General features: G+C 31.6%; 1 protein-coding gene across 7 annotated transcripts; it reads left to right on the top strand.

Annotated features, from left to right (window-relative positions):
• The first annotated feature begins 266 nt into the window (after window positions 1–266).
• On the top strand, window positions 267–9,735 carry LOC123747608 (uncharacterized). 7 transcript variants are annotated; one of them, XM_069337661.1, is made up of 15 exons: window positions 277–426; window positions 1,211–1,331; window positions 1,505–1,576; window positions 1,844–2,059; window positions 4,020–4,124; window positions 4,410–4,639; window positions 4,979–5,157; window positions 5,540–5,633; window positions 6,507–6,839; window positions 7,001–7,118; window positions 7,545–7,636; window positions 8,003–8,204; window positions 8,340–8,507; window positions 8,739–8,923; window positions 9,201–9,730. In XM_069337661.1, exons 1-15 carry the CDS (start codon window positions 376–378, stop codon window positions 9,414–9,416), a joined length of 2,382 nt encoding a protein of 793 aa, XP_069193762.1. In that variant the 5' UTR covers window positions 277–375; the 3' UTR covers window positions 9,417–9,730. The 7 variants fall into 7 exon arrangements, with proteins under 7 accessions (XP_069193768.1, XP_069193762.1, XP_069193766.1 ...); XM_069337663.1 differs by having other exon boundaries at window positions 328–426; window positions 1,215–1,331; window positions 9,201–9,731; XM_069337665.1 differs by lacking the exon at window positions 8,340–8,507 and having other exon boundaries at window positions 9,201–9,731.
• The last annotated feature ends 775 nt before the right edge of the window (window positions 9,736–10,510 follow it).

Genomic DNA, 10,510 nt, shown 5'->3' with positions numbered 1-10,510 from the left:
TGACACAAACTAGACATATTAGTATGAAAAAGAACTAACAATTCTCCAAATAGTAGGACGTGATTCAGTTTTCATGGATATATTCATTTTCGGGTGTTCGACTTCAGTTTGGAAATATGAAAAGGCACAGTTTGGTGCATTCAGATGATAAAGCTTTATGACATTAATTACAAATGGCATAAGAAAGAAGCAAATATTAGTTATATTTAGAACCTATAACAGAAAATAATTTAAGTAAAACAGTTGATATAAAAAGATGTATTTAATTAAAAGTTGTTAGTTTCATCGCAATGAATGTAAACATGTGATCATTCGTTCAAAAACAATAACACACGTGATCCTACATTTTGCAGTCATCGGGAGAACAAATCCTTCATGCAAACTGCACCTACTATCAAGAAGAAGAAGATCCTAGATTTGGGCATGGTATGTAAAGTTTTCTCGGCATTTATGTAAATAATTCCTTCATATGTAATATTTTACTAATTGAAAAGAATGCAAATGTTTCATTGCTGTTTAGTTAAATAATTTTCAAAAACTTGTTGCAGTATTAAAGTTTTGCTTGTTATGTGTAGGAAGAATATATTTTACTGCATATTGGTATACACATTCTAATACGTTTTTAGTATGCAGCATGTTGTTTTTATCAATTATGTTTTTATAATAAGCTTCCTAGAAGGTTGTAACAGATCCCATGAGCACCACACCAGAAACAAATACCTATTTGATATTCCAAGAGTACGACTTAGTTAAACTAGAAATGCTTTACAAATCAAGGGCCCTCGAATGTGGCCTTCCCAATTATGTTAAAGACTGTACCTCTCCCAACCAGTTTAAGTTAAAAACTAAGTACTAGCTAATTAACTCAATGTAACCTACCTCACCCCCAAAATGTCAACCCATCTCTTCTATTTAAAACAATGCTGTTTGTTGACCAAATTGTATTTTACTTTTTTTCTGCCATGTTTCACCCCCCCCCCCTCCCTTTTTTTCCATTTTTTTTTTTATTTTTTCTCAACACAATTTATACTTTAATCTCTTTTAGTATTAAGTTTTAGTCTTAGTGTTTTTCCTGCCCGAAACACTTTGCGTAATAGTGGCTTTAGGCATTGTATGTACTAGCTCTATCTATAAATCCATCTACTTTTGTATCTTACCTTGTATGTATGTACTTTACCTGAATAAATAATTGTATTTGTATTTGTAATAGGTAGATGATACAGAAAGCAGTACAATGTCTGTCACAAATCCTTTTACTGCGGCAGCATTAAGACCACAAGTCAGTAGAATAAATATGCCTGGAAGATCGACCCCAGCCAGCATACTAGCAGGTAAAAAAACATTTAATCAGCTTTTGACAAAATTACAAATAAAGATGTGTTATGTCATTGTGTTAGGTTAGCCTAGCTATTATTTCCAATTTGTTTTTTAATTTGTATTAGTATGCAGTACTAGGCTATTGTAACAAATTGGAATGTACAACGTCCAATATTTTTTTTGGCAGATTCGTTCTTGGCTCCTGAAAACTATCTTTACTTACCAGATGTACCAAGAATAACTCCAGACAATAATGATGGTATTGTTTATAAAATCATTTGATTATGGCCTTTATAATACATTAATATCAAAGTTTACAACCTTGTGTAATACAGTAAGTCTTTGTTTTAACAATAACAACAGAATTTTTTTTCTATGCTCAGCATAATTGGCTTGAAATCCATCATCCCATTATAATTTCTATCACTTTGATTATTGGTTTAGACAATTACATCAAAACATTTAATGTAGCTTCTCTTGCTACAGTTATAATGTATCCTATTGAGAATGTATATTTTTTTACCAGAAGGTCTCCAGACACTAGCAATTTTAGCTAAAGAGAACCTTCATCGTGAATATTTTAAAATAAACTCGGCTCTCCAGAAAAAATGTGAATATATGAAGCGAAGTTTAAATATTGAGAACCTAAATTATCTGAAGCCTTCAAACAAGAAAGGAAAAGGAGAAAATTACTGCAGGATTATTGAAATCAATCAAACACAACGTTCAAACTTATCAGAAGGTAATTTTTATTTAGTTATTTATTCCATGACCCATGTTTGTGTGTTCCTATATCATAGTATAATGATAGGTTTAATTGCTAGTGTAGATTTCATTTTGCCTCAGACTTAAAATTATTTAGGTTTTTGGTGTTTTATTATTCAAAATTTGTTTATAGATAATCCAAGGTTATAGTCAACTTCTCCTTTGAAAACAGATATTTACCTGAATGCCACAAACTCTAGTAGCCTAGAAGAGTACAGGAAGCCCGCGGCTTGTCGAAATTCCCCCCATTTGCCTTTATGATCTTTTTTTTGGGTATATTTAGAAATTCAGCACAGTTTTGGCAGTTACAGCTCTGGTGGGTAGGCAGTTCCATGTGTTAATAACCCTCTGGGGCAAAAATAATTTCCTGTTGTCAGCCCTACATTTTGGTTTGTTGAACTTGAAACCGTTGCTCTTTGTTTGTATTACATCTGAACCAAACTAGCCAAACTTTTTTTTATAATGTCATTGACTGCTTCATATCTGGCAATCTTTCCCTGTGTCTTATGACAGATTAGGCCATGGCTGCCATATTGGTCTGCCCTTGCATAGCCGCAAATACACCGGTGTTCGGTGGAGATAGGGGCAGCGATGGTCATAGACAGCAAAAAAATGTAGATAGTTTACAAATTAAAAATAGATAAAGTGTTGTGGAATTACCATACTTAAAGGTTGATTTTCTGCCAAACAGCCCTTCTGCCTGCTTCTCTTTCACCTCCACACATTCAAAGTTCTGACTTCTCAACTAGTGTACCAACATATAGTCAAACATATTTACCAGCTGCAGAACAAACACCAAAATCATTGAATTCTGGTACGTCCCTATTTGAACTATGTAATGTTATATAATCTTAGTACCTAGTATCTACTATATATATATATATATATATATATATATATATATATATATATATATATATATATATATATATATATATATATATATATATATATATATCATAGTCTAACTAACACATTACTGAAAGCTGTCAGTTGTTCTAGATGCTTATATAATATGTATAAAATACACTTTTATTTATTACATCTATTTGCTCTTGAAGATTTTCCTGACTAATTTAGAATCCCATATTTCAAAGTACTTGCTGCAGAACTGGAGGAAATTTATGAATCTCAAGCAAGCATTTCTGATTGGCAAAAAAGAAGAAAAAATAGTGAGATTAAATGGGGAGAACGTAGGTCAATGCTGTTTAGCTGGACATTGTCAAAGTTGGGTGTTCCAGATAAAGGTAAATAACATCTTTAGTGTGTAATTATGGATAAATTTCAATGTAATTATGAAATGCATGATTAATGTCAATCTCTGAATACACTTAGATGTTTGTCATTTTTAAACTTGGTATACAATATTTCTAAATCCAATATTACCATTCAAAGTACATAATTACATTATTTTTTGGAAAACCAGGCAAATGTTGTGTACAATGTAGAAGTTGTGAGGCAAGCATAAAATGTGAAGACTGCTTTCATTTTTTGTGTCATAAATGTGATCAGCAGCAGCATTTTGTAATGCCTTTCCACCAGCGATTCTGCTGGAAAAATGGGTTCTTCGAGCCTTTAGACCCAACACAAACTGTGTGTTCAGATGGGAATGTCATTCACTGGAGTAAGTAATGTACCTGTAGTCTGTTTCTTATACTCTCATTTCTATCCTGAACCAAGCAGTGTTTTAAAATTTTATTTAGTTCATGTAATTTTTTTAGTAGTTTTTGTATTGGTCATTTTCCTCATTAATTATTGATTACCTCATTAATTACAGATTTTTAGTTAAATAAATGAATTTTTATTTGTTATTAAATATAAATCTTTCATGTAACTCCAGTTAATGCTAAAAAAATTATTAGTAATTTAAAATGTAATGATTGAAACATGTATTTATTTTGCTGCATAGCTGATCTTGTAAATTTAATTGTTACCAGAGCCTGTTGTACCAGCACATCCACCTAATTCCTGCCCAAACTGCAGTGAGAGCAAGTTCACAACTTTAAGCTCCAATAATTTGTGCATCTTTGTAACTTTAAGTGGTAGGTTACTTTAAGAAACATTTATTTGATACTAGTATTGGTAGCTGGCATTGCTCAGGTGACCGAGGCTACAGTCTTCATCAATATAACCATTTATACTTCACTCTCTTTACCACTGTATCTTCACTTATGAAGACGTATTTATATCACATACATGTACGTATTTATAACCATACAGAGACTTGTTTATGGGTTGGTTTACACATATATTGATAGCCACACTTGAATCCCTTGCCAAATAAAATTGTTTTACTTCAATTTTTTTTATTTTTTTGGGGGGGGCAGGAAGGTATGATCTGTATACCCCAATATTTAGGTGCAAGTGCGGATATGTAGATGAAGAACTTGGGAAAGCCATGCACCAGTCTGGTTTTTATTCAACTGGAAGAAATAGTAGCACTTTCTACAGCATAAATCTATTGGATTCCTGGCATTTTCTCAAGAGAAGCAGCCCTGGAACTTCTCTTCAGGCATTAGTTAGTGCACTGGAATTATTTGGTGCTTCTCGAGGGCGTGTAAGTTTTCATACCATTACTGTTTTAATAGTGCAAGTATTAAATTGGTGTATAAGCTTAAAAACTAAGTTTGTTACTAAGCAAATGCAGTGTCATTATTTAAGAAATAGGGTTAAATATTATTAAATTAATAAATAGCATGAATATTCTAAATATATATTTTATATATGTCTAATATCATAAGAAATGGAAATGGATTACCAATCTTTAACAATTTCTCTTTTTATGTAATGCTCATGTAAGTATATTTTCATTTCCTGCAGGTATTTATAGTCTGTTGCTTAACATGCCACTGCTTGGCACTTTTTGATAATTACTTACACACATTTTACATCTTAGCATGGTCCCATCAATTTTGAAACAACAAAAAGAGTCTTCTTTGAATGGCGTTTCCATCAGTATGAACTTGGGAGAATAAAAGGAGAATTTGACAAGGGGTGCCCTGCATGTGATACAACACCTGTGGCTGTACATATTGATGGCAACAAGAAACTGTATCGTTACAACAAAGTTGGGAGGTAAATATTCAAGTTAAAATATTTAATGCTGCTCATTATTGTTAAGGTATAATGTAAGGTGTAGTAATATGTTTGTAGTACTATAAACACAGCACTGTATAATATTTATATAGTGTCATGCAACTTTTAATCAGAATTTTTTTAATTGTTAACTGATTACACCTTTATTACTTGCCTTTCAACTTCAGTTAAATTTTTTTATTTGGACTAAGGCTTTACTAATTAAAAAATATTTATTTCACTATATACATTCATTTAGAATAGGAGGGATTATGATGTGAATGCCAGCTTGGGTAGTTGAATTAGTTTTAAGTGAAATGATGTTTAACTGTCATCAAAATGTCTCACACTATGAACATTCATTAATTTAATATCATTCCAGAGGGATCAGAAACTCATATTATTCTGGTGGTATCTTCGCTTGTGACAAAGAAGTTCAAGATCACGTTTCCACTATTCAGAACCTTAAAACTCAAGTAAGAATATTTTTACATCTGTTCGAAAGCCTAAAAATAGATTTTCAAATAGAAACCTAAGACCTAATACCAGGTTTTTACCCATACAATATTTGAAGAGTACCTTTATATATTAGCTTGAGACATTATCAATAATGTATATTAATTGGATGGTTCCTAACTATATCATGTTAAAAAAAATCTATAAAATATATGGAATGCATATTGAATGATGAAAAATATTACATAAAAAAAATTACATTTATATATGACTAATATATATATATATATATATATATATATATATATATATATATATATATATATATATATATATATATATATATATATATATATATATATATGTCGTACCTAGTAGCCAGAACTCACTTCTCAGCCTACTATGCAAGGCCCGATTTGCCTAATAAGCCAAGTTTTCACGAATTAATGTTTTTTCGTCTACCTAACCTACCTAACCTAACCTAACCTAGATTTTTTTGGCTACCTAACCTAACCTTACCTATATATATAGGTTAGGTTAGGTTAGGTAGGGTTGGTTAGGTTCGGTCATATATCTACGTTAATTTTAACTCCAATAAAAAAAAATGACCTCATACATAGTGAAAAGGGTAGCTTTATCATTTCGTAAGAAAAAAATTATAGTAAATATATTAATTCAGGAAAACTTGGCTTATTAGGCAAATCGGGCCTTGAATAGTAGGCTGAGAAGTGAGTTCTGGCTACTAGGTACGACATATATATATATATATATATATATATATATATATATATATATATATATATATATATATATATTATATATATATATATATATATATATATATATATATATATATATATATAATTATATATAATTTTACTTTTGTCCAACAGAGTAGCCATATGTGTGGAGTGTCGACATTGAAAGCTGCCAAAAATAAACCTGTTTCATTTAGAAGTTTGGATGAAACTGGCATAAGCATGGCTTCCTGTCGACATGGAATTATTCTTGCTGCATTAAATATGTATCAGGGAGAGCTCTACAGTTATGCCCACTATTTGCAAATGAACCGTTTACAAAATGTGTCCTTCATATGCCAGGATATCATCTGTAAATACTGGCCATGGGCCTTAAAGATTTCATCAAGAGAACAGAAGTTCTCACTTAGGCAAGGAAAGCCTTTTTTAGGAGTCCTACATGCCAAAGGACATTCTTGGTATTGTCAGGTAAATAATCTAATACTGTAATAATATTTTGACTTCGTTTTACTGTAAGTTGGAAAATATAATTTCTTTTAAACTCTTATATGTAAGGATTTATCTATGTTAAATGCAAATTGTTAATACAGTAGGTAGTTTTTAACAAACGTTATGCTATTATGTCAAAGGTTTTGTATGGAGGGCGGTGGCAAGAAGGAAGTGGCCTGACATCTGGGGAGGAGGCAGAGCAAGTATTTTCCTACCTTTCAAGATATAACAACAACATTAAGAACATGCTTAAAGCTGGTATGTGTTAATTTTTGTTTAATCTAGTTCTAAATTTTGTACCTTTCAATCAAATCAGTACAATGGTAATATTTGATGGTTATATATATCCAGATAATGTTATAAAATAATATAAGAATATAGGAAATTGCAGAAAGGCATTTTGGCTCATATAAAGTAGCATTATACTCATATGCAACCAACATATACATGTATAATCCTTGTTTGAAAAATCAAGTTGTCCCTGTTTTTATGCTTTCTTTCACATCCTGATATTTTTAATCTTATTACTCTACCACTATTTTTGAGTTCTTTGTTTCCTCTGAAATAACAATTAATTCATTCCACTTAAGACAGCATCAATATCATCATCCTTTTACTTTCCAATCAGTATTTTGAGACACACAGTATTAAGATGTCAATGAATAACTAAATTTATTTCCACAGAGCGTACAGAAGAACTGACAGAGGGGGCACTCTTTTGGAATCACAGAAAAATTAATGGAATGCCTCGGGCATTAGTTGCCAGATTCAGAAAGGTATTAACATATGAATTGTTCTATACAATGAAAATATAGAATTATATATAAATATACAATTGTTCTATACAATGAATCAAGTGTATATACATGTTTTTATTTATCTTTAATCTTATTATAAGATACTAATGGTATTTTCTTCTCATAGACAAAGTAAAATTGGATAAAAACCCACTTGTGTATTTGGGAAATTTATGTAAAGAATTACACCAAGTCTTTTCACACACTCCTTGGTGCTTTGTCAAGGTCTGAATCTGAAAAACACATACTCAGACCTTGACAAAGCACTAAGGATAGTTCAAAAGACTTCGTTTAACTCTGAACATAAATTTTACAATAAATATGATGGCATTTATTTTTAAATAGGCCACAGAGACAGCTGCAGCAGTTTCAAATGAGATTCACAGGCTTAATGTCCCAGAATCTGTTATTGAGAAATGGAGATCAGAATTACTGATCATTGCAAGATCCTTAAATAACAGATCCTCTGCCAATAACATTGAGCATACGATCGAGGCATATGGAGAGAATATAAGGCATCGCAAAAATCAGATTACCACTTATGCAGGTAGACATTAATTGCTTTTTTGTTTGTTCACTGAAACCTAAACATTAATACAGTACACAGTTGTTAAATTAGTTTTTCTATGTAAAATACTATTGGTGCAAATCAAATATTTGATAACAACCTGAAACTTTACAGTTTCATCTAAAATGAGAGCTGTATTGAGAAACAAAAATGAAGTTGAGAAAAAAAAACTACGAGATCTCATAAAAATCTACAATCAGAACCATCCGGATTTGTCTGAAGCAGATGTTTTAACAGGCATCCTTCCATGGCACAATTTATTGCTTCATCAAAACACAAGTGGTATTTACACAAGATCTAATGATTCATTAGTTTTCTCAGCATTTTCAAATATTTATATATTATTTGTATTAATATTACTTTTATATATGGAAAGACTGCAATACCATTAAATTGAGTTTGTTTTCTAAAGGTAAATTTTATAGATACAATTTTTAATGATGTTTAATTCACAAATGATTCCCATTATTATAATTTGTCAATCACATACTGTATTTTCATTTTGCATTATAGTGTCCCTGACTGAAAAAAGAAGTGCAGTGGAAAAGTTTGAGCTCCAGAAGAGATGTAGAGAGGAGGAATCACTAACCATTCAAGAAATGATAACATGGTTACAGTACTACAAAAAGAAAAGGGACAAAATATCCGAGTATATTCAAGAATTACAATGTGATTCTTTCCCTTCATGTCTCTGCAAGGTAAGAAATTCAAAATACTTTTTGCAATTTAGATCTTCAAAACACTCAACTCACTTAAATGTGTTCAATTAGTCAGAGTAATATTGCCATCACCTTTCACATTTAAACTATGAAACACTTCAATTTTCAAGAGTGGTACTGTGGAGAATATGGTTTTTATTATTATTTGTATCCTTTTGTTTTACTTAATCTATACTTTTATATATTTGCATTATGTACAACTAAATAGGTACAGTATATATTTGACTCTTAAGATGTTTTAAATATTATATTCCAGGATTCTAACACGTACACCATTGAAAACCCAATTCTGTCAGAAGAAGAGAAACGTGGATTATTGGCTCTTCTCAAGCAGGGTCAAAAGCAATGTGCTGACAAGCTTACTGAAGCCAAACATTTATTTAGTTCCTACCAGCCAAATGAGGTCTATGAGCCTTTCTTGGAGCTCTTAGAAAGTGATGAAGATGAAGACATGTATTTACAAAATGAATAGATACAAATGAACAAATCCACAAGGGCCATGATGAGGGTTCGAACCTATGTCCGAGAGGATCCCACACGAGCCTTAATGGACTGTGTTACGACATGGCAAAAGAATTCCAACCGGGAGTTCAACTGACCTCAATCGTAGATTTAAGGCATCACGCTATTGTGATTTCTGTGTTTAACAAATAGATACAAGATAGGCTTTTAAATTTTTAAATTTCTACTTACTTACTTTTGTCCTGTTGCTTGGTTACATGAATTGACCACACAAATTATGTTGCTTAGTTACAGAGATTCTTATAACTACATGCATTTTGTTGTTCATTTATAAGCCCATTATGTGCCTCTAAAAATTTCCACTGCCACTCACAGGATGGGTATGTTGTGCATAATAAATAAACTAAACTAATATTTTTATATGCATATACTTTTGTCTTTTAATACAATAAAACTGGATTACTGTATATTAAATATTTTCCTCATGCTGTGTTTTTCTCAACCCTCTGAAACTATCACTGGAAAAAAAAAAGTGGTAGCCAAGAGGAGGATTCGAACCCCTCACTTGGTACTCTCAAGCTAGCACTGTAGACCACCATGCAACTACTTTGTGAAAATTAATGCCACCTGGGATACCACTGAATCCTCTGATTAAATCCAATTCTCAATGATACATCACATCAATATGATTTCATAATACAAAGGCATGCATACTCTCAATATAAAATACCTTAAACACTCGAGTGTTGTGTATTGATGTGTGATTTAAAAGTTGAGTAGGTATGGAGGACAAGTACTGGGCTTTATTGTTTGGGATGGTAAAAAATCAAGTCAAAATGTTTATTCAGGTAAATGTACATACATAGATGAGTTACAAACATAATGTTGGATTTATAGATAGAGCTAGTGCATACAATACCTAAACCTATTAATGTGCACAGCGTTTCGGGCAAGGTTTGGGTGTCACATTTCATGATTGCTTGAGAGGGGAAGGAAAGAGAGAGAAATGGGGAGATGGAGGCAACGGGTATTTGAGGCTGAAATACGCAGAATAGAAAGCTTTCAATAGAAATAGCAGCAGTAAAAATTCGTCCTGAAGTGTCA

The sequence above is a fragment of the Procambarus clarkii genome, chromosome 38 (genome assembly GCF_040958095.1).
Source record: "Procambarus clarkii isolate CNS0578487 chromosome 38, FALCON_Pclarkii_2.0, whole genome shotgun sequence".
Lineage (NCBI taxonomy): Eukaryota > Metazoa > Arthropoda > Malacostraca > Decapoda > Cambaridae > Procambarus > Procambarus clarkii.
Note: the sequence above shows the minus strand (reverse complement) of the source record. Positions and strands in the feature narration are given on the sequence as shown.